The sequence below is a fragment of the Ovis aries genome, chromosome 25 (genome assembly GCF_016772045.2).
Source record: "Ovis aries strain OAR_USU_Benz2616 breed Rambouillet chromosome 25, ARS-UI_Ramb_v3.0, whole genome shotgun sequence".
NCBI classification, from domain to species: domain Eukaryota; kingdom Metazoa; phylum Chordata; class Mammalia; order Artiodactyla; family Bovidae; genus Ovis; species Ovis aries.
In genome coordinates, this window is record NC_056078.1 from 42,652,747 (window position 1) to 42,680,715 (window position 27,969).

General features: G+C 45.4%; 1 protein-coding gene across 1 annotated transcript in view; it reads right to left on the reverse strand.

Moving 5' to 3' along the window:
* The window catches only part of ERCC6 (ERCC excision repair 6, chromatin remodeling factor), a 71,009-nt gene that overhangs the window by 38,497 nt on the left and 4,543 nt on the right, over positions 1–27,969 (reverse strand). The window contains exons 2-6 of the mRNA XM_004021559.5: positions 27,428–27,863; positions 25,515–25,635; positions 23,570–23,681; positions 18,452–19,163; positions 1,257–1,385 (exon numbers count right to left, since the gene is read on the reverse strand). Of these exons, the coding sequence (XP_004021608.3) occupies positions 1,257–1,385; positions 18,452–19,163; positions 23,570–23,681; positions 25,515–25,635; positions 27,428–27,849 (1,496 nt within the window). The 5' untranslated portion in view covers positions 27,850–27,863. The remainder of the gene's footprint in view (positions 1–1,256; positions 1,386–18,451; positions 19,164–23,569; positions 23,682–25,514; positions 25,636–27,427; positions 27,864–27,969) is intronic.

Genomic DNA, 27,969 nt, shown 5'->3' on the forward strand with positions numbered 1-27,969 from the left:
TTGGCCTGTTTCTTAGTAAGAAATCACTTTAGAGAAGATGAAAAGAGTTGCCAATAACTCTTATCTCTATTCATCTTTCCATAGTTAATTTTCATTTGGGAAAAGCAACGGCCAAAGCAGCCACTTCTACAGGCTATAAAACACCTCCGAAAACTACCAGAGATTCCCTGCAGTTCTTCTTTATAGTCCTGTCCAGTGTAGCGACCCCACCAAGACACCTCACATCTCTGGGATTCAGCTCCTTATGTGTTTATCGGGATGAAGTGACTGCTCCCTCTGTCCCCTCCACCCTCTAGAGAAAAGTTAAAGTTATAATGAAAGCTCTCTGAGAGGAAACATAAGAAGCGGGCTCTTTTTAAGTAGCCATCTTGCGCAAGTTTCAGGCACGGCTATCAGCTGACTCTATAAAGGAGATTAAACCTGAGTGTCTCAGAGAAGGACGTTTACATCCTGCACCCAACCACCAAGTGATGATCTAAGAGGCAGAAAGAAGCTACTTAGCGCTGTAACTTCCTAGATGCATCAAGGACGCTTTCCTAAAGTTCCTTGTTAAGGAAATCCCAGGAGGGATGAGACTGCAAACCTGGCTCAGTATTTACACTCATCACGGAGACTGTGCCGACCTTGCAGGCTACGGACACGCATCCACCACAGGGCATCCGTTTATCTGCAACCCTGGGCCAGTTCACATATGAAACGCAGTTTCAAGCAGAAACTCAGTCCTGAAGGTGTTTGCCTACATGTTCCCTGCTGATGTAAGAATAGCATCTACAGGAAATACTTAGATGCACATCTGGTCAGCTCAAAAGTATTATACCCTTAGGTACAATACAAGACACTCAAAAAAAACACAGAAGTATTTCAACACAGAAGTATAAGACCTCTGCAATATTGATCTTAATAAGGAATTCTTCTTAATTAATCTGATTTAAGAAATTAGAGATTTGGTCCCTTAAAAACAACAAGATAACTCGATATAAATAGCTTTTAAAGTGTTGTTTTTAGCCTGCTGATACAGGTCCACATAGACTCATGAGTTTATAGACACACTGAATGCACAGGCTAGGCAACTTATTCTCATCTAATTTTAACGAATTTTAATGTGGCTAAAACTTCACTAGACAGTAACCGAATTCACAGTGAACTGCGGCAAGCACCTTCAGGGCCCGCAGGTAACCACGCTGTAGTTCCTGAAATATTAATTTGAACACAATGGCTTGACGACAGATGCAAAGACAGGGGCTCGTGGCACATACTTGAAAAGCTTTCGGAACAGAAAGCCCGGCATTTTAAAGCCTTCGTCAAGTTCAGCATCGCTCTCCTCAGAACCATCTTCACGCCTCGAACGCTCCTCTTTGTCCTTCAGCCGCAGCTTATTCCATCTCCTGCCATGAAAACAAAAGTCGAATTTCCATTACTTCGGTTCCAAATCAGATTAAAATAGACAGTTCAAAGTAATACAAAGAAAAAAACGACAAATAGAAGCCCCTTAGTTTTCTGCTGCCCCCATTGCCCGAAACACTGATGTGCAAGAGAAAAGAAGATCATCTTTCCCCTCTTCAGTTCAATTCTCATTTGAATTATTACAGCTGCTCTAGAAATATTCCTGTAAGGTCTCATTTCATTACCAAAACTACTTGCTCCTCTCCCGGCATACCCTAAGGGAAAATTTCTCTGCTAGTTCCTAAGATATATGAACTTAATTCTAGAAAAGATTCAGTGGAAATTTCAATATAACTAAATTTATAGATACTAAATGTCATAGCTCCAAAATGACAATGTAAGAAAAAATAAATTTTATTTATAATTACCATTTCTGTGCTAAAGATATGAGGGTCAGAGCATAAAACAGCACAACATCTTGGAACATAAGCAAGGTTTTGGTCAAAATCGCTGTGCGTCAGACTCACATGTTGGTGCTTAATTAGGGAGAGGCATCACCCATGTAGAAGTGAGGGTGATGGTACAACTGAGGAAAACAGTCTTCGCTAAATAAAATCTAAGTCAAAAATTTAGTTATATGATGCTTTCAGATACGAAATAGGATGGACATTTATATTTCAGGAGAGTGACTCCATGTATGTGTAACAAAAGAACCGTCTAAAGATCTGAGCGTATTAGTGGCACGGCAAGGCTACTGGGGAGGTGCAGCCATTTAGCCAGACTAATTTTGCACCCATATAACTAAAATGGACACTGGTGTCATAAGGGAGGGGGAAAAAAAGTCAACAGCCTCACATTCTAGTTCCTCCCAAAATAACAGGATAGCTTCTTTAGTATGCATGCAACTGACACTTTGAATCTCACAAAATGGTGGAAATGAAACAGAGCAGTAACACAGATAAACGCCTTCCGAGCAGAACGCTCTCAGGACGGGGATGAGAACAGCTACGCGTTTAAGGAGTCATTAATCCGCCCCGACTCTGCAGGACTAGCAGAGAAAGTGGGAGGGAAGGTAGAGGGAAACACGAGAGGGTGCTGCTGCACACGCCGCCCAGGGGGAGAGCGTGTTCCCCAAACCAGCCACCAAACCAGCACAAAGGCCAAACGCAGGGGCAACAGGCAGCCCTGTGCGTAGATGCTGGAAGACCTCAGGAGCACGTCCTCTGATTAACTCCAGCCTGGTGACAACGTCAGCGCTTCAGAGTAAGGAGAAGAAGGGCTGGCTGAGGCTTCCCTGTGATCAGCAAGGAAGAACTAGTTGGTGATCTGAAACTACTTCAGTGCCCATAAATAAGCACTGCTGCTGATTTTCAGAGAACAGACAACGGGAGAGGCAGTACATGGCCGCCCAAGGAAACAGCCACCACTTAACCATGAGGTTTCATACGTGACAGTGTTTTTATGGGAAATGCTAATGGCCTTTTGTGCTTAACTTCTAAAGGCAATCTCTTCCTCTCTTCAACTAGTATTTTTCTATCTTAAAAGTCATCACCATCCAATTCAGGAAGTACCTCCGAGTGGCTCTAACAGTCTTAGCTCCTCTTCTGAGTTGCACACTACCTACAGATCGAGGTGTGCAACGGTATACAGCAGTGGCAACAGCGGGGTGACCTGGGCGTCCTCTGAGGGTGACCCCCCAGGGTAACTTGACAATGTCTGGAGACAATCTGGTTGTTACAAGTGCTGGAGGGGAAGGGAGACATGCTACTGGTATTTAGCAGGTAGAGGCCAGGATGCTGCTAAACATCCTACAATGTCCAAGACACTCCTCTACAACAAAATATTATCCAGTCTGAAACGTCAACCGTGCCAGGCTGAGAAAGTCTGATATGAAAGTATCCCTTACAATTAGAACTTAGAAACTAAAATGATGTACATCCATTTTCCTGATATATACATATATCAGATCTATACATATCTGATTCTCATTATCTGAAATTTAGCCGATATATACATATCTGATTCTCATTATCTGAAATTTAGCAAGCAGGCAATTTCAGATAATGAGATAGCCCTCAGTACCCAAATTCTTACTATCAGAGCTCAGAACCAAACATCTGCATAATAAAAGATATTTCTTTTTAGCAAATTTGGATAATATAAATTTTGAGAAAAAATCACAAAAACTTAAAAATAAATCACAGCCACTTAAAAATACTTCACTTTGCATCTACTCAAAAATAATTTTACAGGGAGAAAACAGCACTAGAAGATGCTGGCTTTACAAGTTTGGCACAGCAAGGTCACTGAATATTCTGCACACAGGAGTTTCACACCCTAAACTTCACTGACAGTGATAGCTATTTCCTTAGACTTAGCCAGTCAGTCTTTGTGGCTGTTAAATTTCCCACCACATCACGCTGCTTCAACAGAGTTCCAGCTTCCTCGCTCTCACTCTCTCTTCTCTGAAATATGCAGGCAGCATGTTGCCACCGAACACGCAGCACCTAGGAAACCACACAAGCCACTGCAGAATGACAGCATCCCAGTGCCTTCCGCTTCATAGAGAGAGATGGAAAGAGACAAACATTCATCCAGTTCGGCTGACAGATGACTAAAGGCGGTGAAGAAAAAAATCATTATTGCCTACAAGTATTTGCATCATTGTGAAGACAAATTGCCCCAGTAGAATCATGTGCACATATTAAAGACAGAAAATACCAGCGTTATGAAACCACATGCACGTGCGGCTCCAGCTAAGAGACTCTCCTGGTACACAGAGCAGTAACTCCTCACGCGGCAAACCACCAGGAGGCCTGGCCGCCTAACCAGCGCCACCAACGTGGGGCAGCACCGAGTGCTGGTCAGCAAGAAGCGCCACGTGGCGTGCTAGTGGGGTGGAGGAGAGCCAGACTCACCTCAGCTCCGGGAGAAACAGATGTCTTCCCGCCCCAGATGCCAAAAGGGTCTAAAACTGCTCTCTTCAGGGTGCTTAACTCGCGGTCCTACCGTCAGGCAGGCTGAGCGGCCTGCCCAGTCTGCAGGTATAAAAGGGGCTTCCCTGCTGTGAATAAAGTGGGTCTGACATGTGCCCAGTGAGCACAGGCCCAAATCCTCAGGCTCAGACGGTCCAGAACCCAATCCCACTGCCATGCATTACCACCTCAGCCCTCAGCAAGCAACTTAACCTCTTTAGCACCTAGGTTTCCTCGTCTCTGAGATGAGGGAAGAGGGGCACCTGCGCCACTGGATTTGGGGGGGATTAAATGAGGTGCCACATTTAAAGCACTTATCATAAGGCAGGAATATAATAGGTGCTCAATGCGTTACTGTGCTATATATCATCATATGCACTTACTAAAACTGCACACAACCCTGAGGGAGCTGTCACAGCGTTCACTTACAGAGGAATAAACAGAGGCAACATACAGGCTAACCCAATCTGTACGAACACGCGACAGGACTCTGAACAGGTACCTCTGCTCAAAGACCACGACAATCTGTCAAACGGATGCTCAGTAAGTGACTGTGAAGAGCACGGTCACCGTGAGTGAAGACACTTAGCCATCAGAAGACAGCCGCAGGAAAACGTCCATTTAAGAGTTCTATAGCAGATCTGTCAATAGTGAACTGTCATGAAGCATGGCCACCTTTTTATATGATAGCAACAACAAAATAACTATAGAATAACCTATAAATGGTTGGGAGTTAGTCAAAATTAAGATCTGGACCCAGAGATCTGAAATCTTAAAAGTGGCCTCAGAAATGTCTAAATTCAGTTATTTCAATAAATAAGCTAGGTGACGGATTTTAAAAGTAGAACGGGGCAGTAAATAGTCCAATATTTACGCTTTTGAAAAAGCAATGACTTTTCATGTTTCCCACCCCCTCGTTTTAAAAGTGTCCCACATGTAAGAGTCACAGCTGCAGCCACACAAAACCAAGCGGGCCTGGTGTTCTCTGGCAGGGCTTCCAACTCCCCACACGCTGCCGTAGTCAGCCCACCGCCTACGCTGCTGGCAGCTATTTAGGAGAGAAACCAGTAATAAACATAAACTTGCAATTCCAATCAGATGCAGGCAGGGCAAATGCTCCTTGGCTTCGTCACATTCGGGCGGGAGTGAGAAACCTGGCCCAGGCTGTGGGCCCTGGGGCTGATACTGCGGTAACAATCTGTCAGCAGCGGCTCGGACCCAGGGCCCGGCAGAGCAACGCTACACAGCCAGCTGACCTGCACAGGAACAGTATGTCTTTCCCTTGTAGCCTACTGGCATGCCTTGTCGATGGAACCCTGAGAATACACCTGAGAGGTTAATTTCTTTTCAAAGGAGAATTTCCAGCATGTCAAGGATGTTCAAGATGCCAGAGCAGAACACAGCCAGCTGCCACCATGCTGAACCTCAAAGCCCGCGCGTCACTGTGCATCGGTATGCCCCGTGCTGTCCCCAAGCTTCCTCCCGCAACACACACGTTCATTCAGGGGCCTGGGGACCCTTCACACCTTGGCCCGAGCAGCACCTCTGGAAGAAGTCTTGCCCAACCAGTCAGTGAGGTGTCCATTCCTCCAAATACCACGTGCCCTGGGCACACCTGATGTCTCCACTACCAGAGTGTGAGCGTCTTTTGATATCTGTATCTGTCCCCCCGTTAGACTGGGAGCCACTTGAGGTCAGAGATGGTCTCAGTCATTTTAATATCTTTAAAGACTAGCATAGTGCCCACCTCACCAGAGGCTCGATAAATGCTAAAGGAATGAATCAACAGGGTTCAGAATTGGGTGAGGAAGACCCAGGGGCAGAGTACCATGGGCAATGGTTCAAGAAATGTCCTGTTCTAGCTCCTTTAGGCCTGCCTCCTGCCGCACTTCTGCCCCTTCTATATGCCTGACTCTGAAATACTGCTCTGGGCTGTAGCCCCTGCATAAACATGGCTGGGCCCGCTGCAAAGAATGAGGCTTGGCCAAGAGCGACTGTGAAGTCAGAGATGTTTAATTTAGAATTTTACAAGGAGAGAAAAAAAAAAAAGAGGAGAGGAAGCTCATTACACTGAAAGACAAAAATTTTGTAAGTTGTTCTCAATTCCTCGTTTCTGTGTTTCTGGGTTTCCCAGGGGGTTCACTTTGCAACAGGACTGGTTTTTGCACACCAGCTGATGGGAATAAATAAGGAGTCCTGAGTCTGGGTCCAAAGCTCCCAAGGACCAGGTGGGAAAGGCTGGGTAAAAGATTCAACTTTTTATGAAAGGATTCATCTCTTGGCAGAGGAAAAAAGTTTGCCAGCCCTAACCTATATTCACATTAACAGAAAGGAAACAATGTTTCTAGTGTTCCCACTTTCATCTTCTCTTTAATCCAGCATGTAAGAGTCACAGCTGCAACCCAACAGAAAGAGGTGGGTGTGGCGCTCACTGGGAGGTTTTCTAATTCCTTTAGTCCCTCAGACTCCAGCGGTAGCTACCAGAGCAGAACTAGCGAAACACACAAATGCAAGCTGCCCACTGAGAAGGGGAAACTGGAGGCAGGCAGAGAGCTGCACTGCAGGTCTGTAATTAGCAAGGGGAGGTCTGAACTTCAGAAATAACATTTGACAGCGCTGCATTTGTCTCCTCGACCACAAAATGAGCCAAATAATAGGTTCTTATAGGACTAAATGAAGTGATAGGTTTACTATATGCTTTGGAAGCTATTTTTAATACTGCATAGATGTCAGATACTATATCACAATTATTGGCAGATTACACAGAAAAGCAAAACTGAGAAATCTGAATTAACTGTAGGTTAAACGTGAACAGTAACAAATGTCAGGACACTGTGGAACTGCAATCTAGGGTGGGCAGGAGTTAAGTGTACAAGTCTAGGAGACCATCACGCTACTGTGCCTGTACTATCCGCCAAGATCAAGACTATCACGGTCACTCTGAGCACAATGTCCTACTCACTGAGCGAAGCAAAGACGTAGAAAACCAAGCCTTACAAGGCACTGAGAAGCATCTGGAACACTGACCTCTGAACAGAGCAAACTATAAAGAACCAGTGTAATCTTGACCCCTCCACACTCAGAACCAACCAGTAGGCTGTTGGTTAGAAGCACACACCCTGGGCAGATGTCTAGTGCCCCCTAGTGTGTTCAAAGGAGAAATGATTTTTATTTCTCCCCAGCTGTTAATAATGTACTTATATAGAATTTTATCACTAAGTGGACATAATCATATTAATAATATATGAAAGTTAAGAAAAGCCTAACATTAAACAAAACTAAGTTTATAACAGCATATACAGTATGAGCTGGCTGCTGCTAAGTCGCTTCAGTCGTATCCTACTCTGTGCAACCCCAGAGACAGCAGCCCACCAGGACCCCGTCCCTGGGATTCTCCAAGCAAGAACACTGGAGTGGGTTGCCATTTCCCTCTCCAATGCATGAAAGTGAAAAGTGAAAGTGAAGTCGCTCAGTTGTGTCCGACTCCTAGCGACCCCATGGACTGCAACCTACCAGGCTCCTCCGCCCATGGGATTTGCCAGGCAAGAGTACTGGAGTGGGGTGCCATTGCCTTCTCCAATGCATATTAAATATAACTGTTAAAAGCGCTTTTTACCCTGGAAAAACGTTATCTTTTCATACATATGGATATTTATATAAGCTCTTCCTCATGATTCTCCCAGACCCTCTTACTGGCTTGATGAAACCTTAGTAGAAAATGTTTTATCTAATGGACATACAAATAACAAGACTAGCTAATTTTTGTTGAGTGTCTGATATCTGCCAAATGTCTCAGATATATTACCTTTTGTAATTCTAACATCACCCTTGAAGAAGGTACTGTCATTTACAGATGTGGAGATACACAAGACCTCATAGCTACTCACTAAGACTTAGGCATTCTGACTCATGGCCTGTGATTTGCACCCACTATGACATATAGCCTAAAAGAAATCCAACCTTGAACATTCACTGGAAGGGCCGAAGCTGAAGCCCCAATATTCTGGCCACATGATGTGAAGAGATAACTCTGGAAAAGACCCCAATGCTGGAAAAGATTGGGGGCATGAGAAGAAGGGGACGACAGAGGATGAGATGGATGGATGGCATCACCAATTCAAAGGACATGAGTTTGACCAAACTCTGGGAGATAATGAAGGACAGGGAAGCCTGGTGTGCTACAGTCCACTGGGTCGCAAAGAGTTGGACACAACTTAGCAACTGGACAACAACCAAAATGCCCCCCACCCCGGCTGTGGACAAGCTATGTTTTGCAATTATATATACATACATATTATGTTTTAATACATAATATATTTCATGAAATTAAAAGACGCTTACTCCTTGGAAGAAAAGTTATGACCAACCTAGATAGCATATTAAAAAGCAGAGACATTACTTTGCCAACTAAGGTCCGTCTAGTCAAGGCTATGGTTTTTCCTGTAGTCACATATGGATGTGAGAGTTGGACTGTGAAGAAGGCTGAGCGCCGAAGAATTGATGCTTTTGAACTGTGGTGTTGGAGAAGACTCTTGAGAGTCCCTTGGACTGCAAGGAGATCCAACCAGTCCATTCTGGAGGAGATCAACCCTGGGATTTCTTTGGAAGTAATGATGCTAAAGCTGAAACTCCAGTACTTTGGCCACCTCATGAAGAGTTGACTCACTGGAAAAGACTCTGATGCTGGGAGGGATTGGGGGCAGGAGGAGAAGGGGACGACAGAGGATGAGATGGCTGGATGGCATCACGGACTCGATGGACGTGAGTCTGAGTGAACTCCGGGAGTTGGTGATGGACAGGGAGGCCTGGCGAGCTGGGATTTATGGGGTTGCAAAGAGTTGGACACGACTGAGAGGCTGAACTGAACTGAACTGAAGAGTAACTGATTAAGCGTGCGGGGTGCTGCTTTAAGTGTTTACATGTATTAAACAATTCAATCCTTACAACTCTATGAGACAAATACTATTCTTAATCTCTTTTTCTTAATTAAAGAAAGGTAGGCAGGGACAGGTAAAGCAGCCTGCTCAAGATCACCAACGTGAAGGTTCTAAACTGGAGTCTGTGCTCCTATTACATAATCTTGAGTTTCAAAAACACTTTCAAACTTGCAAAAAAAAAAATCACCCTTTTTCTCACAGCACCACCCAAAAAGGTCAATAATCACCTCTCTAAATGCTATACAATGAAAACACTTCTACAAGAGCAAACTAAACTCTAAAACGTCAATTCAAATTTGTCTCAAGAAGTATCAGTGTGAAAGTCTAAGGAGAGGAAAGATGGCCAATTTTTGTGTACAATAACATGTTCCCTCTACACCGTGCTGCTGTGCAGGGTGGGTCAAAACTCACTCTGCACTGGACACCTGCTAACTTATCCAAGTAACAGTGAAGCCAATTTAACAGTTCTTCTGATTACAGATAATCTGGGCTGAAAAAACACATCGGTTCAGTTAAGTCGCTCAGTTGTGTCCAACTCTTTGCAACCCCCTGGACTGCAGCACACCAGGATCCCCTGTCCATCATCAACTCCCGGAACCTACTCAAACTCATGTCCATCGAATTGGTGATGCCATCCAACCATCTCATCCTCTGTCCTCCTCTTCTCCTCTTCCCTTCAATCTTTCAAAGCATCAGGATCTTTTCAAATGAGTCAGTTCTTCACATCAGGTGGCCAAAGTATTGGAGTTTCTGCTTTAGCATCAGTCCTTCCAATGAATATTCAGGACTGATCTCCTTTAGAATGGACTGGTTGGATCTCCTTGCAGTCCAAGGGGCTCTCAAGAGTCTTCTCCAACACCACAGGTCAAAAGCATCAATTCCTTGGTGCTCAGCTTTCTTTATCATCCAACTCTCACATCCATACCTTTAACCTCTGAGCCACCTGGGGTTCCCTACTAGCCTTGACTAGACGGACCTTTGTTGGCAAAGTAATATCTCTGCTTTCTAATACACTGCCTAGGTTGGTCATAGCTCTTCTTTCAAAGAGCAAGCATCTTTTAATTTCATGGCTGCAGTCACCATTTGCAGTGATTTTGGAGCCCCAAAAATAAACTCTCTCCATGTTTCCATTGTTTCCCCATCTATTTGCCATGAAGTGATGGGACCGGATGCCATGACCTTAGTTTTCTGAATGTTGAGTTTTAAGCCAACGTCTTCCACTCTCCTCTTTCACTTTTATCAAGAGGCTCTTCAGTTCTTCTTCACTTTCTGCCATAAGGGTGGTGTCATCTGCATATCTGAGGTTAGTGATGTTTCTCCTGGCAATCTTGATTCCACCTTGTGCTTCATCCAGCCCAGCATTTTGCATGATGTACTCTGAATATAAGTTAAATAAGCAGGGTGACAATATACAGCCTTGACATATTCCTTTCCCAATTTGAAGCCAGTCTGTTGTTCCATGTCCAGTTCTAACTGTTGCTTTTTGACCTGCATACAGTTTGAACATTCTTTGGCATCGCCTTTCTTTGGGATCAGAATGAAAACTGACCTTTTCCAGTCCTGTGGCCACTGCTGAGTTTTCCAAATTTGCTGGCATATTGAATGAAGCACTTCCACAGCATCATCTTTCAGGATCTGAAATAGCTCAACTGGAATTCCATCACGTCCACTAGCTTTGTTCATAGTGATGCTTCCTAAGGCCCACTTGACTTCGCCTTCCAGGATGTCTGGCTCTAGGTGAATGATCACACCATCGTAGTAATCTGGGTCATGAAGATCTTTTTTTGTATAGTTCTTCTGTGTATTCTTGTCACATCTTCTTAATATCTTCTGCTTCTGCTATGTCCATACCATTTCTGTCCTTCACTGTGCCCATCTTTGCATGAAATGTTCCCTTGGTATCTCTAATTTTCTTGAATAGATCTCTAGTCCATGCCTGAGAACTATGGATGGAGACTCGTGACACTGTACAGGAGGCAGTGATCAAGACTATCCCCAAGAAAGAAAAAGAAAGGCAAAATGGTTGTCTGAGGAGGTCTTACAAATAGCTGAGAAAAGAAGAGACGCTAAAGGCAAAGGAGAAAAGGAAAGATATACATATTTGAATGCAGAGTTTCAAAGAATGGCAAGGAGAGATAAGAAAGCCTTCCTCAGTGATCAATGCAAAGAAATAGAGGAAAACAAGAGAATGGGAAAGACTAGAGATCTCGTCAAGAAAAACACATAATACACTTAATACCAGACACACCAATACACAGGCACACCTTGGAGATATCACAGGTTCCGTTTCAGACTGCCACAGCAAAGCAAACACTGCAGAAAAGCAAGGCACGTGAGCTCTGTGGTTTCCCAGCACACACGAAAATCACGTTCACGTTACACCGCAGTCTAGTAAGTGTGCAATGGCGTTATGTCTGAAGAAGCGACGCACAGTCCCCGATTTAAAAATGGTTAGTTGGAAACTGCTACCCTTCATCTGAGCCTTTAGAGCGCCAACCTGTTTGCAATAGTAACATCAAAGATCACTGATCACAGATCACCATAACAAATACGATAATCAAAGTCTGATAAGCTGTGAGAATTATAAGTGTGACACAAAGATATGAGTGAGCAGATGCTATTGGAAAAATGGCAATGACAGACTTAAGGCAAGTCTATCTTCAGTCTGTATTGCCTATACTGAAAGCCTGTACTAACCTACGGAGAAAGCAAACTATACCTCTTACAGGGACTGTCAAATACGAGGAGGCTGCGACCACAAATTAATAAAATGAATATGCCCGCTCCAAAATTTCCAAGCAAGTCACATATTTTGCTGCTTGAAATTTACAACTGACCTTATTGCTGTTTTCAGTTTTAAGTTGCAAGGGCCGATAAGATCTGTAGTGATTGAGAGGGGAAAGTCACACATCATACGGTTAAATCATTCCTAATATGGGGTGAAATTTCAGTATCAGGGTCATTCTCCACTTACTGCAATATCCATGAAAGAAATTCTACAACAGAAGCACAGTGAGGACAATTTGATTTTTAAAAATATATTCACGGCCCCAAGCTGGGTGTTTAATGCAGTTTGCATTTCTGCGGTGCAATAGGTTTTCTCTTGCAGACAGCTAAGAATCCCGCACAGATTAGTCTAATTTGCTAAACTGAGATGCTCGGTGGTTTACTTTTCTTATCTGCCTTTTTATGGTCTATCTGGGTGGACTTAATTGGCACATCTGAGCAGATGAAATACCCTCAGTTAGGAGTCCAGATCTCACAGAGTAAATTAAGACTGATGCAGACAATTATGCACTGGAGCTGAGGACGAGAGGTGTGTGTAGAGCACGAAGGAGAATTAGTCTTCATTTGTGTCTTAGCGTCGTCATTTAAAAGAAGCCAAGATGCTCTCTATGAAACCTCCTTAAGGGAGTTAACTTTCACTTTTCTTTAAAATACAGATTACTACAAGAAAAGAAAAAGGAAAAAAATATGTAAGTTTATCTCTTAAGAAAACAATTAACTCCCAGAAACTGATGACAAGAACTGTCAATAAATAATTATAGTTTCTGGGTCAAATCTAGATTAAATTTTAACCAAATTCAGATTTTTAGAGCTCAAATGATTTGGGGGTTATTTTTTTGTTTGTTTGCTTGCTTTGTTTTTAAGGCACAAGCAAATCAGGCTCTACAATGTAATTTGGCCTTTGCCTAACTTCAACCTGAATTTAAGTGCAGTGCAAACAAAAATCTAATTGAAGGATAAACACGGGACAATCACAATGCAAAGGGATTGGCTCTAGACAAGAGGAAGAGGCTCTGTGAAGACAATAAAATGCAGACAGAACAGCTGGGAATGTGGGAGGCACAGCCTTCAGCACCATTTCAAGCCAGGGCTGGAACCTGCAGAAGTGTGAGGTTGTCCTCATCAAGCCACGGGAGAAACTGATCGCTGAGGCCAGGCTCTTCTGGGTCCATGGCACCAGTCCTGGCTGACAGGCCACTCCCTCCAGACCCAAACCACCCTCAGCTCCAGCCCAACCCCAGACCACTCCCTCCAGACCCAAACCACCCTCAGCTCCAGCCCAATCCCAGATGACTCCCTCCAGACCCAAACCACCCTCAGCTCCAGCCCAATCCCAGACCACTCCCTCCTGATCCAAACCACCCTCAGCTCCAGCCCAACCCCAGACCACTCCCTCCTGATCCAAACCACCTTCAGCTCCACCCCAACCCCAGACTTCTCACTTGCTGCTACCCTGGGCGAAAGACCTCAGCTTTCTCGGCTCAGTTTCCCATCTCCTAGGGGGCCGTGAGGACTAAATCACTGGGCCCACAGAGACGGCAGCACTGCCAAGTGGTAAGCATTCACTAAGGTCAGTTACCTTAGTTCTCACACAACCTCCTCCCCTTCCTCGTGGATGCCCTCCTTGCTCAGGCCTCCAAATTTCGAATCCAAGAGACTTTTTTCAGCATTTATCCTCCTGGACTTCACTCCTCTTGGCATCTGAGAATAACAATAGCCCTCCCAGTCTAGAACTAGGCATGTATACAGCCAAACCCTCCAAACCAGGGTCCAGCTCAGCCCTGCCACAGAAGCCGCAGTGCTCAGGGGAGGGGTGATGAGGACACCATTTTCCCAGACAATTCAGCCGTGTGGAGGCTCCAGATATTCTGTAAGATTTACACAATGAATGGAGTCATCTGACTTTTTAACTCCAAGCTATTCACACGAAAATAAAGTTTAAAATGTGATAAAAGAAAAACCTTTAAGATTAAAAATGTGTCAGAAACCAGTTTTATCAACGGGTACCATGACTATAGGTCCGGGTTATACCACACCATGAGGAAAATTCTATCCCTATCCACATCAGACCTGTCCAGCTTTCTAGACATCCCAGCAACCTCCCCAAACCTTCATCCAACTGACCTGGGTTTGGGGTTTGGTTTCCAATCCAGGGAGGCAGGGGTGGCCATGTCCTGATTCTTGGCACCACCGTGTGGCCATATATAGACATTGCCCATTTAGCCAGTGAGCCCATGGGCAAGTTGATAAACTTGAAAAGGCCAAGATAAAGTGTACACCCTGCTATAATTATAACATGTGACAGATATATACGCACAGGATCAAAGACTGGAACGAGGGACTTCCCCTGCAGAAATAACGTGCCCCCAAAAGGAAAGCAGTACTTTCCTTTTCAATGATGCACTGAAGTTTGAGGGTAAATGTGGCAAGTGTTTTAACCTGCATCCTCAGGTCCACATCAACATATCTGGACCGTTCCACAGACGAGGCCCAGTGCTGGGACCAACCTCCCCCACAAAATCTCCCCTAAAGCACCTCCAGCTTATTTCATTGCACTCTTCACCCTGGTGGGTCCCATCTGTGCCCCTGTTCCCCAGAACACTGAAGATTCCTTGCAGGAATGGCGTCTTAGAATGGAGTCGGGCATTCATGCAGTGAGAATAAAGATGAAGCAATGGAGCCGACCTCCTATCTCGACTGGGAGATGAACCAACTGCACTGAGGGTACCGGGACTCACCATCTGGCAGGGCAAGGCGCCTGCACGAAACGTGTGGTCTTCCAGGCCACTCTGGACTCCACCTGGGACACACATCACCCCACACCGAACGTGTCTTATTTCTATTAAGTGCTTGGCCCTGGGAGATCCTAGATCCTAAAACAATGGATTTTACAGAAGACTTCACAACTGAGAGCCATACCCTAATGGAAGCTTGAGTACCACAAAATTAAAATAAAACATTATGGATGCTTTGTAAGATCTGTTAGCACTGACATGAGCAGGAACCAGCAAAATAGTTGCTTCTAAGAAGTGGCCCATTCATCCCAGGACAAACCAGAGCTATGAAAACCAGGGAGCACCCCTGAGGGGGATAGCCTGCAAGCACAACAGGACAGAGAAGAAAACGGGACAAAAATGTGGCAAAGGCGAAATTCACAGACAGTATAGAAGATGCTGAAACTTCCAAGACTGACCTGAAATCTTGGGCTAAGGCAGAGAAAGGAGGGTTGTAAGTGCTATTACCCAGATCCAGAAACTGTTAAGCTGTAGAAAAGGTCTGACAGGGTATTCCTGCTGAACATCAGCTAAAATCAAAGATGCCTAGTTAGGACTGACCTAGGGCTAATGAAAGACGTAAGACTCTCCAGTTGAGAGAACTAAGCGGGCGAGATGTCTAGGAATCATCCACTTTTACTTCTAAGAGTTCAAAACAATTAGCATGGTTATCATTTCAGCCTTGTTACATAAATATATATAATTCAACACATATTTCAGTTCAAAAGGTACCTGCCCTGGACATAGATTTCTAAATTCTAACCATTAGGAAAAACTCATTTCCTATGTTGTAAACTAGCTGTTGCTGCTGTTCAGTTGCCAAGTCATGTCCTACTCTTTGCAGTCCCCACAGACTGTAGAATTCTCCGTCCATGGGGTTCTCCTGGCAAGAATACTGGAGTGGGTTGCCATTTTCCTCTCCAGGGGATCTTCCCAACTCAGGGATGGAACCTGCATTTCCTGCGGATCCTTTGCCACTGAGACACCAGGGAAGCCCCCTGTAAACTACATGGGGCTTTATTCTGATCATCAATCATCAAACCAGGCTATTAATAAGATAAGAAATTCTAATCTTTTTCTTCACTCAAGGCGCTACCATTACAATTTCAATCTGTCTACAAAGATCAACAACAAGAAATACCAAAATACAGAGTGACTGGCAGTTTTTAAATACCCTTAATATGCTTCTCAATCAGGAGCATTCTGGTTTCTTTTAATATCCCCCAACCCAAAGAGTACCAAGGGAGATGCAATATAAACATTAATGCAGATATCTGCAGTTCAACAGTTATCTGCCTTAATAACTGTAGCTATAAAATTTTAAGAGCTATAGTATTTTGGTGGCAATTAGAGTTATTGATATTTCTGAAACTCATCTGAGATTCTACTGTAACTTGAGCAAAAACTGACTTTCTGATATGGCTTTGGATATAACAGTTTTACATTCTTAACATTATTAAGAAAAACTTATTGCCATGAATTTAAACCCACATTTAAAATTCAATCAAAACAAACTGCTCTTGATCAAAATACTGATATCCTTAAAATACATTTAATATTGACTCAATTTAATGGCAAGAATATTCATTCCACTTACAATCAATATGGTGAGATTAACACTTTTATTAATTCTCTACAGTAGTCAAGGAAAAAACATGCCACTCACTGTTCAAGAGTATTGAGCACTACCCCTCAGACAACTCTGCAAATACGGAACACGCAAACCAACCGTAAAGCTGCGATAAGAAACGACCAATATGAAGCCACTCCTCAGCCCTGTCTTGCCATGTAAGGGACCACTGCAGCGTTGAGTGCAAGGGCTCTCTTAAAGACCTGGATCTAGGCTGCAGGCCCTCGAATCACTTATGAAAAGAACCATGCCTCCTCTCCTTCTAAGAGGTTAGGCAGGGAATATGGATACGCGCATATCCGTGTGTGGCAATACGGATGGAGCACGTCAGCAGCTCTAAACAAGAAGGAAAGAATATCAGGCCAATCTTCATTCTCCAAAGTTCAGTCCAGTCGCTCAGTCGTGTCCGACTCTATGCGACCCCATGAATCTTAGCACTCCAGGCCTCCCTGTCCATCACCAACTCCCAGAGTTTACTCAAACTCCTGTCCATCAAGTCGGTGATGCGATCCAGCCATCTCATCCTCTGTTGTCCCCTTCTCCTCCTGCCCCCAATCCCTCCCAGCATCAGGGTCTTTTCCAATGAGTCAACTCTTCGCATGAGGTGGCCAAAGTACTGGAGTTTCAGCTTCAGCATCAGTCCTTCCAATGAACACCCAGGACTGATCTCCTTTAGTTAGTGGGAAGCTACAAAATTACAATAAACTAGGTCTCCCTACACTGAGGAAAAAGAAAAAACTGTTGAGGATTGGGAAAAAAATATCCTGGGAGCAAATATTTAAAAAGTAATCTGAAAAAAAAAAACCCGTAGCCTGTTAAGCAGATTCTCACATCCCCTTGAGTTTCTCAGTGCTCCTGGCAAGCTAAGTGCTGAGACTTGAGCCACACAGCGCAGTGCTCCATGAGACTCCGTGGACACTGCAGTGTGCCGACTGGTTTCCGTGGTTCACAGAAAATGTGTGGCAACAGGCAATGCTGACTCCACAAGCAGAAGTGTCCACCCTCCTTTTATCTTTCTTACGCCAGATACTGACAAAATCATGGAAGTGAGAAGCCAGTTAGTCTCTAGCACACACACAAAGAAGACAGTGGGAAGGGCATCCTGGACATTCGAAGCCCATTTCTGGCACTGGAAGGTTTAAATTCTTTAAACAACTACTTTTTTAAGACAAGGAAGGAGGGACTGAGGAAAGCAATCTTACTTTTTCATACACTAAAACTTAAAACTTCAGCTCTCTGGGCTTCCTGGGGGCGCGAGTGGTAAAGAACCCAGCTGCCAGTGCAGGAGACATAAGAGACACAGGTTCGACCCCTGGGTTGGGAAGACCCCCTGGAGGAGGGCGTGGCAGCCCACTCCAGCATTCTTGCCTGGAGAACACAGAGGAGCCTGGTGGGCTACAGTCCACGGGGTCACACAGAGTGGGACACAACTGAAGCGACTTAGCATGCACACACGTCCTCCTGAAATTACTTCCACCCAGCAGACACCACATGAGCCAGCCTCCTCCTCCGCCCAGCCTTGTGGCAAGGCACCCACTCTCCAAAGGAAGGCACACAGCTCCTCCTCTAGTCCTCTGCAAGCCTCTTGACCCAGCCTTCCCCTTAGGCTTTTCTTCTTAGACTTGCCCCCAAATCTGAATGATGACCCAGAAGTAGAAACATCTTGGGTCAGCTCCACTGAGGATTCAGGGGCTCTGATGGTTCTATCGCCGACTCAATGGACACAAGTTTGGGTAAACTCTAGGAGTTGGGGATGGACAGGGAAGCCTGGCATGCTGCGGTCCATGGGGTTGCAAACAGTCCGACACGACTAAGTGACTGAACTGAACTGATGTTCTATTGGGCTAAGGCTGCAGGAAGTCCAATCTTGGGATGAATAGGGGTCTAACACACTAAGCTAGGCCAGAACTCTTATTTATTAATAAACCTGCCACCTACAATAAAGTACGGCCCCCGTGGACTGACCTTAATCGTTGCTTATAATAATCTTCGTCTCCATCGTCTCGGCATCTCACCACTTTCCGACCTCCTCCCGTGCCTTCAGCTTCTTCCCCAGAACTTGGAAAAAAGTCATCATCTATCTCCTGTACAGTGACTTTCTTCTGCCGTTTCCGGCGATTGAGCACCAGCCTCTGCTCCCAGTCGGCGCCCTCCCCGGGCAGGTCGGCGCCCACCGCCTCCTCCAGCTCCTCCTCCGTGGGCAAGTACTCAGACTCTTCACCCTCAGAGGCCCCCTGTGCCTGTGGGCTCACATCACAATCCCAGGGTTTCTTTCCCTTTAGCAATCCAACCTGCCCCTGGAGCTGAAGAGCCCTCTTCTGGAGTTTCTTGATGTGTTTTTTCAGGCGTTTATCTGTTTTCGATACAACTTTGCCTCTCTCATCTGGTTTGTTTTCACTGAGTGTTGAGCTCAGCTCGGAAGTGGCCGAGGCCGAAGCTTTTTTAGCTGCTCTTCTATTACAAGCTTGCTTCTTTCTTTCAAAGGACAGTTTCGCTTGATCTGCCAAATACTTTTCAAAGCCTGATGCTTCGTTGAGCATTAGTTTTCTGGGCTTTTTCTCCTGCTTCTGAGGGATTTTGGTACCAAAAGGTGTCATCTGACCCGTGCGGACGAGCTCTTCCCAAGCGGCCTCCTGAGCGGGCATGAGCATGCTGCCAAGGCAGGACGGCTCTGCTTCTGAAAAAGGGACGACAGTGCACTGGGTACTAACGTGGCACTTTCCAGGAGAACAAGAGACGTGTGTGCTACTCAACACACAGACACACAAAAACCACACACACGCTGATGCACGTACCACACCATATGTGAAGAGCAGAGTGAAACTTACTCCTATCCAAAAAGGTAACTTCTCAGTGCCTTTCCCCAAAATCCTGCATTGTAAATATGCTTTCTGGGCATCCAAAGACAGACCAAGTCGTACGTAACATACAGAGAGGAAAATTCTGCCATGCTTCCTTATCAAGTAAAGAGTAGTCCTTGAACAAGCAATCTCCCAAGTTTGCACATCACTGCTAACTCCAGCACTGAGAGGGACTTAAATTCAAGAGACAGCAGGCCTGAAAACTGAACTCTAAAGAATCAGCATGCACCTAAACAGGTTAGACATAAACGGCGGCTCCGCTCCGTTCAATAGGAGAGCCGCCACGTGGCCATTTGAGCTACACTGAGAATTCATTTTTCAGTTGTACTTGCCACATTTCAAGAGCTCACAGGTGGCTACAGGCTACCATGCCAGACAACACAGACAGCATTTCCGTTACTGCAACTACGCCTACTGGGCGGCACCACGTCAGATGCGCAAACTGACTGAGGGACGAACTAAAATTGGAAGTTACGCCATAATAATAGAAAGCCACCCAGAAATCATTCGTCTTTCATCGGCTGAAATCAATCTCTAGCAAAATTACTTTATCCATAGCCAAAATGTCAAAGGAAGTAAGGCTTAATGGGAAGGAAACCATATTCTAAAATCTATTCTCTCACAGGCCAATAACACCAGCGCAGTTTTTCATTAAATGTACACTAAAGAAAAACGTACATCAGAAAGTGCAGAAATCCTAAGTGCACAGCTCAGTGAATTTCCAGAGAATACACCCATACATACCTGAAGAAGGAAACAGCACCCACTGCAGCATTCTTATCTGGAGAATCCCATGGACAGAAGAGCCTGGCGGGCTACAGCCTACAGGGCTGCAAGAGTCGGACCCGACTGAGCGACTAAACCGCCTCAATGCTAGCATCCAGCTCAGGGAGCGCGAATCGCCAGGACCCCCAGAGCTGCCCTTCACGGTGTCTCGCAGCTTCTAGCCCACAAGACACTGCCTGACCTGGTAACACTGCAGATAAGCTGGGCCTGGCACTGAACTCGGAAACGTCCGTGCTTGTGTCTGGCTTCTGTCCGAAACTGTGCCTGTGAGTCGCGCCTGCTGTTGAATCTGGCTGCGGCTGGCTGGTGCACACTGCTGTTGCTGCGCAGAACTCTACTATGCCACCCTACCACAACGTCTCCATTCTGCTGCTGATGGACACGTGGGCAGTTTCCAGGCTTGGACTGCAGAGAATAACGCTGCTGCGAGTACTCCAGGACACGTCCTTTAGTAGCGCTATGTATATGATTCTTTGGGTGTATTAAGCTTTGGTAGACAACACCAGACATTTCCAAAGTGGTTCTGTCAATTTTAGGTTCTATTAACAGTGTTTCAGAGTTTCAACTGATCCATATTCTCGCCCTTCCATTTTAGCTATTCTGGTAGGTGTGTAGTAGTACCACTCAGTGGCTATAATTTATATTTCTCTAAATGACTAATGAACTAGGGAACATCTACACAGATTTGCTATCTTTTGGGTAGCCTCTTCTAAGGAAAATGTCCAAATCTTTTGCCAATTTTTCTCACAGGTGGTCTTTAAAAGGAAGAAAAAAAAGGTCTCTAGGAATTCTTCATACATTCTGGACTCAAGTCCCTGGATTAACACAGATACTGCAAACATTTTTTCCCATTCTGCAGCAGCTTGCCTTTTCCCTCCCTTAAATGCTATCTTTCAGCAAACACAAGACCTTAGTTGTAATATGGTTCATTTATCAAATCTTTTCCTTTACAGAGAGTATTTTTGTTGTCTTATTAAATTTTTGCCCCAAGATCATGAAAGTGTTTACTATGTTATAACATAAAAGTTTTTTTTATCCGTCACATTGGAAGAATCCATCTGGAATTTACTTTAGTACGCCATGTAATGGGCCAATCTTCATCTTCATGTGGACTGACCCAGCACACTTCATGGAAAGACGACCCTTCTCCACAGCACTGCACCGCGACGTGTATCAGGAATGCAAGTGGCCACACAGGGGTGGGTCTGCCTGCTGGCCTCCACTCTGCCCACTGGTGCGCTGGGTCTGCCCTCACGCCACCGCTGCACTGCTGTCTTCCTTACTGTAGCTTAATAACGGGGCTGGACAGTTCATTCTTCTTCCAAGATTGCCGTGGCTACTCCCGACCCAATGCATTTTTATACAAATTTCAGAATCAGCTTACTAGCGTCACTCACCTCAGCCTACTCTTCCTGCCCTACACCCTCTCCCTCAGAAAACTCCCTGAGGTTTATGCTGGGGGGAATGGAACTACAGCAGGATAGAGCTGACGTCATTACAACATTGTATCTTCCATCTATAACCATGGCGTATCTCCCTCGTTTGTCTTCTCTCAATTTTTCAATGACATTTTGTTGTCTTTAATGTAGAGAGCACCAAAGAAAACTACTTTTTTAAACTAACAGTTATTTCCAGGTATTTTGATTTTTATTATAATTGCCGTCTTTAATAAATTTTTATTTTTTACTTTTGCTCATATGCAGAAATATGACTGATTTTTCTATACGGACCTGTTGTTCAATGACACTGCTAAATTCACATAGTAATTCCAACAGAATACCCACTGATTCTTTCGGACTTTCAATATGATGACCAACCACACATTCGGTAAATAGTGATGGTTTTCTTTCTTTTCTTACATTACTACCCTACCCAGTGCAATGTAACAGGAAAGGTGACAGCAAGCACCTCGTATCATCCCAGATCAGAGGAGCAAAGCCAACTGTTGCGAAGTTTATCCCACCAAATTCCAGGGAAGGATTCTTCAATCAGATAATCTTCACAACGATTAAGAGATGGGTCATTATGTGGACAGCAGGGGAAAGGAAATCTCAGGAAAGCACGGGAGCAAAGAAATGAAGGTCTACTATGCTTATGCCCATCTCAAGACAGACTTGGAAGGTTAAAGAATGTAGCCAAGGTCTATACCTGGGCAATAAAGAGCTGGGTGCGTAAAGCCTAGACGTTCTGCTCTCCTGCCTCTCCAGACAGGGCGCAGAGCACCAGGGGGACGGGAGGGACCCCAGAAAGGATGGAAGAGGAAGGGTGGCAAGAGAGACCAGGAGTCTTAAGTGTTGGCTAGAGCCCCAGTGGAAAGAGATAATAAGAAACAGGCGTTCAGAAAAAGGGAGAGGCCGTAAGTGGACAGATTTGTAAGACACTAGAACCTAGGTGGCCAGAGAAGCCGTAGGGAAGGGGTAAGATTATTTGGGGAGACGCAGTATTATAAAAAGAGGGCTCAGCAAGAAATTCTGAGAGTAATTACTATTTAAGATAAGCCTAGAAAATCTGGTCAAAAACAACTAAATAGAAATGGTCAGAAGGCTGAAAGGAAAACCAGCAGAGAGACATGGCTCCTGAGAGGCAGGGAAGTAGCAGCTGCTACAGACAGGCCAAGCGGAGCTCGTGGATTGGGGGAAGCAACAATTACCCCAGGTCGACTTTTACCAAACAAATAATAGGAAGCAAAAGATAACAGCAAGTTCTAGGCGGCCAGGTCAAGAAAAAATTTTTTACCAGTGAGAAATGACAGCACTTCAGCAGCAGGAAGCACCGGTCACAGGCCCAGTGGGTCCCGTGAGGCAATGCTGGCTAACATTTTCCCATCACCTCCATTAAATCTTCACAATTCTCTGCCTCACTGAATGGAGCCAGCACAAAATATGTGCTTGAAGGGCTTAAATCTGTATTTCAACTGGTAAATAGCTGAACAGCTACCAACAATTTCTAAACATACACACACACTGACACTCAAGACATTTCGTTTCAGAGCTCATGTATCTTCCCAAAAGGTTTTCCAAATGACACCCATCCAGGGCAGTGATATAAGCAAAATCATGGCCATGAATTAAATAACCTGAATTGACAACAGAACTGATGGTTAGAAAGCCTGTCAAATAGGTCCCAAAAAGATTTGTAAAAGCAATTCTATGAATGCTGACTGATGATACTGGGTCAACAAAATATAATTCAATCAAGATGTTAGGTGTCTTTATGAAGTTAATTATACAAAATGTTAAGATTTCTAATTTATTAAGATTAGGGTTAGACTAGGTTCTAGAGGTGTCGAGAATAAAATGTCTTGTGTTTGTTTTGACACTAAGCAAATAAATGTATTTGTCCAAACACCCAGGCTGGGGCTGAAGAGACACCCTCCACTGAGCAGAGGCATCAGGCAGTGATTCACAAACAGAGATGCCACCCCCAGGACCCTCACCTGCATCCTCCTCCTCCAGACTGCCAGGGCCTAGTTCCACCTTCACCTCTGCTCCTCCAAGGACGGCCTGGAGGCGTTTCTGCTTTGCTGTGATCTTCTTCAGCTGTTGTTCCTTAAATGGTAAATGTTGAATACAAAAAATAGCAGTGAAGTGATTAAATACAAAAGGCAGCATCAAAAAATTTTAAACACTTTAATCAAGCGCAAAATAAAAATAAAACACAGGGGCCATATGTTACTATTACTACAGAGAAACTTATCTGAGTAACTGCTACTTTTCTCGCAGGAAGTAGCGTGTTCCCCCAGGCGGCACCTTCCCCACCCTCCTGACTGGGTGGCGCAGTCCGCTACTTGCTCAGCACCTAAGCCCGATGTGCACTGACCCCACTGACTTGGAAGGTGGCGCTGCTCTTCTTGGTGTCCCCATCACACACGGGTAAATCACTACATTTGGTTCCAAAGGGCTACGGGGTCAACAGGCTCCATGGCAAAGAAACGCATCAAAGTTCCAACGGTGGAACAAGCCAGCCCCTCGATAATGTACCACGTTTGTGACTGTCCTTTGCAGCACACTACTCAATCACAACATTCGAAAATGAAACCTATTTTGACAGACCCTCTTACTCTGTCTCCCTGGGCCCCCCTTTGTCTTCCTCCTATATCACCAGAGCTCAGCTATGTGGGCATTCCTAGGGACTCCCCAGTTAACGAGGCCTGTGGTAGGTGGTTCTTCTTTCCAAGGTCAAGAATGTTTAAACAGCAGACATGAGCGCGGGGCGAGGGGACATCCTGATTATGGACACCACGTTGTAACGACTTGTAAATTGTTTTATCTTGCAGGTTTTTTCTCAGCAAATTCTCATTTAAAACAGCCTGTCTCTGAACAGTCTCTCTCTAAACGTCAGAGAAGAGCTACAGAAAAACAGGAGCAGACAACCAAGTGAGACTAGCACCTAAGCGGTCCTCGCTGCTCTTCGAAACTTCAACCCACCAGAAGCCCACTGTTCACACGCTCCCACAGAGGCCAGATGGTCCCCTGTCTGCTTTGGGGAGACCCCGGCTGCCTCACTCCACTATAAGCAATGACCAGTGAGCTGCTGCTACGCAGTTAAGTGAGGAGGCGGTGTGGCGAAGACCATGAACCGGTGAGAGGAAAGCAAAAGGAGCCAAGGCTACCGAGACCCCCAAAGGTAAAGCCCAAGCAGGCGTCGTGAGGACCCTACTCGCTGCAGTGAATCGACCGCCAGCTCAAGGCCATCTGTCAGTCACTCTGGACGGCAGCAAGAGAGTGACTAAAAAACCAGTCATTTCTGCCTCCTGCCACGTTGTTACGGAGTGCACGCAGGGTCTAAAGAAACATTTCAGACTTCGTAAGAACAATGTCAAAAGTAATAGACACTTCCCTAGCCTTAAGTCCAACAGCCCTAAGTGCAGGCCAGTCAGTGCGGCTGGGCGGCAGCTGAACGCCTAAGGCCGGCCTCTTAGAAGAGAGCGCGTGAGTGTCGGGGGTGGGCAGGGCCGCGCTGGCGGGAAAGACGGTGGAGACAGTCAGCACAAGCAGGAGCCCAGCAGAAGAGCGCAAGTCCACGCGAGGCCAGACGGCGCGAGAGGCTGGCGCCGCGGAGGGGCCTCGGCTGGGGGAGAGAAAGCGGCGACGCAAGGGGGCCACGGAAGCGCGTGAGCCGAGGCGGAAAGCCAAGACAGGGCACTGCCTCCCAGCTGGGAAGGGGCCTGCACACGTGTATGTGTGCTTAGAAACACTCCTGAAGCCGAGGATGTTAACGGGAAACAGCCAAAACATTAAATGCATAAAAGTTAATTCTCTACTGTAAATCTGCTCCACATCTTCAAGTACTTTTCAGAAATACCTATTTCCTAAATATTACATGAGCTTAGATAATGACTTTTTTCAAGAATCCAAGCCTTAAGTGTTTTCTAGAGTCACCTTGTTATACTTCTGTCGTTTTACAGAGTCTAGCTTCCTGCTGACATCTTTGTTGGTGGCAGCTTGAGGGCCAAGTTGTTCAATAATTCTATCAATCTGCCTTAGGGATGTCGTACATGACCTGAAAAGTAAGAGAAAATGTCTATTTTCCACTCTGGTAACATTTTTTACAGAATAATATGAAAAGAGGAATGCTAAAAACATGTCCCTTTTACTTCTCATTAACTACAAGACAAAAGAAACCGAACCAGACTAACACGTTTTGCCCACTACCAGAACTCGAAGAGCTGTCACAAATCTAAGACGACTGCTCATGCTTTTCTTTTTAATCTGACTAATTTTAATCTGCTTATTCCCATTTGCAAACTGATTCATTCATTCTATAAGCATTTTAAGTGTCTATTCAAGAGACTATGAAAAAACGATGGGCAATGTTGTCCTTTTATATGAAAAAATGCATACACTTTTCTTTAAGATGATTTTTTTAGAGCAGTTTTAGGTATACAGAAAAACTGAGGAGAAGGCAGAGATTTCCCATATACTCCTTGCCCCTAATATGCACAGACTACCCCATGAGCAGCAACCCAAATATGGCTTTTTAAAGCCCATGATGGGAGTTTCCCAGAGTTTGGAAAAGTACTAAACATATTTAAACATTTTCTAATATAAATCAGACATCTGTGATAGTATTTTTCTTTTGCATGACTAGAAGACTTACTGCTATATTATTACACTTTGTAGTACAAACAGAAAAAGCCAATTTATAATAGACTGCTCCTAAAATAGACACAGAATTGCAACTCCCAACTTTCAAAAGACAAATTCAATATTTACACTTGTGTAATTTTCTGTCTGTGTCCTTTGTGGATTTCAGCAGGAAAGGTGTTATCAATGCGACTTACTGGTGGTCTTGGCACCACGTGCCACCCTCTGTCGAGTGTCAGGCAGTCTCATGACCCTGCAGCACCCTGCTCTGTCACCTCAGCAAGCAGTGGGCACATTTCCCTCGCACCTGAAGGTCAGACTACAACTACTGGAGAACACCTGCTGCTCAAGAGGCTCAAAGAACACACCAGAAAACCGCTGGCAGAAAACAGGCCCTTTGGGTGCCAAGAGTGCCACGGTGCCCTCCACGGGGGGCCAGCAGCTCTATCCTCTCCCCTCCCGCCCTCCCACTGCTGCCCCCTCCCACTGCTGCCCCCTCCCACTGCTCCACCCCTCCACCTGGCCTCCCCTTCTCTTCCCTGCCTGCACCACACTCTGCTGAGAACACTGGCTATGAGGGGGCAGACTGGCAATGGAGCGTGAGCTCACCTCAGTCCTCTGCCCCTTCTTTCAACCCAGGTCCAGGCCTCTCCACAACCAACGCATTCTGCTCAGCACAGCCCAGGTCTGTTTCTCCTCTAAAGCATAAGTGAGCCTCCTTGGAACTTCACCATTCCTTAGACAGCCAAAAGTACAACGGAAGAAAGGAAAAGCAGGGAGGAATTTCTCACTGTCTCCAGAAATGCAAACCTGAAAAGGTACCAAAAGACTGGTCCTCGCTTCAGGAACAGGAAACTAGAAAGAAATTATAGGATGGGAGAGAGGGCCGGGGGATGCTCCTGCTATCTGGAGTAGGACACATCAGATCTTCAGAAACACCTCTGCTGGGAATCATCTGTACACAAGCTTGTGAGACCTGGGCCACTCAGAACAGCACTGCTCACCAGGACATCATGTGTAAACAAGCAGCCAAGAACTGAACTGAGTAACTACTGCTTACAATGCTCAGGTTTAACACTGGTCAAGGACTTACTGACTCCATCTTCTGATTAAAGGTTCTATAAACCCCCTCAGTTTCTGGACTACCACAGGTACTGTCTAATTTTTCAGCCGTGCGTAAAATGAGAGAGAACGTGGTCCATACTCACGTGAGGTCGTCCAGGACTGACCGATACTCCTTCTCCGCCTCCGCAAGCTGGGCCACGCGGCTGGCCTCATGGATGGCGCTGTCCACCTGCTGAAGTACCCCTTGCTCCAGCACATCCTGGTCATAGACATCTACACCCAAGCCCTGCAGCTCCAGGGCCTGCGCACTGGGCTCCACCGCCTGGATCTGATGCCTGTCGATGTGCAGCAGGGCTGGCCCTCTCCTGGGAAGTTCCAAGAGACACCCTTCGGTGGAAGTGGAGGGTCCATCAGCAGAGGAACAAGAGGGGAGGCTCTGCCCCAGGTCCATGTCACCATCCTTCTCCTGCTTGACCGTCCCCTCTTCACTGCCACTGACATCCTGGCTCTGTGAACAGTCTGGCTCCTGAGTTTGACTTGAGTGGGGGATTCTTTCATTTGGCATCCTCTTCAGACTATCTAAAAGGGAAAATTTTTTCAGCAAGCCCATCAGTTATATAGAATTGTATTTATAAAGTTAAGTAAATATTTTATAATTAAAGCAGATTGATTTCTCAAAAGACTA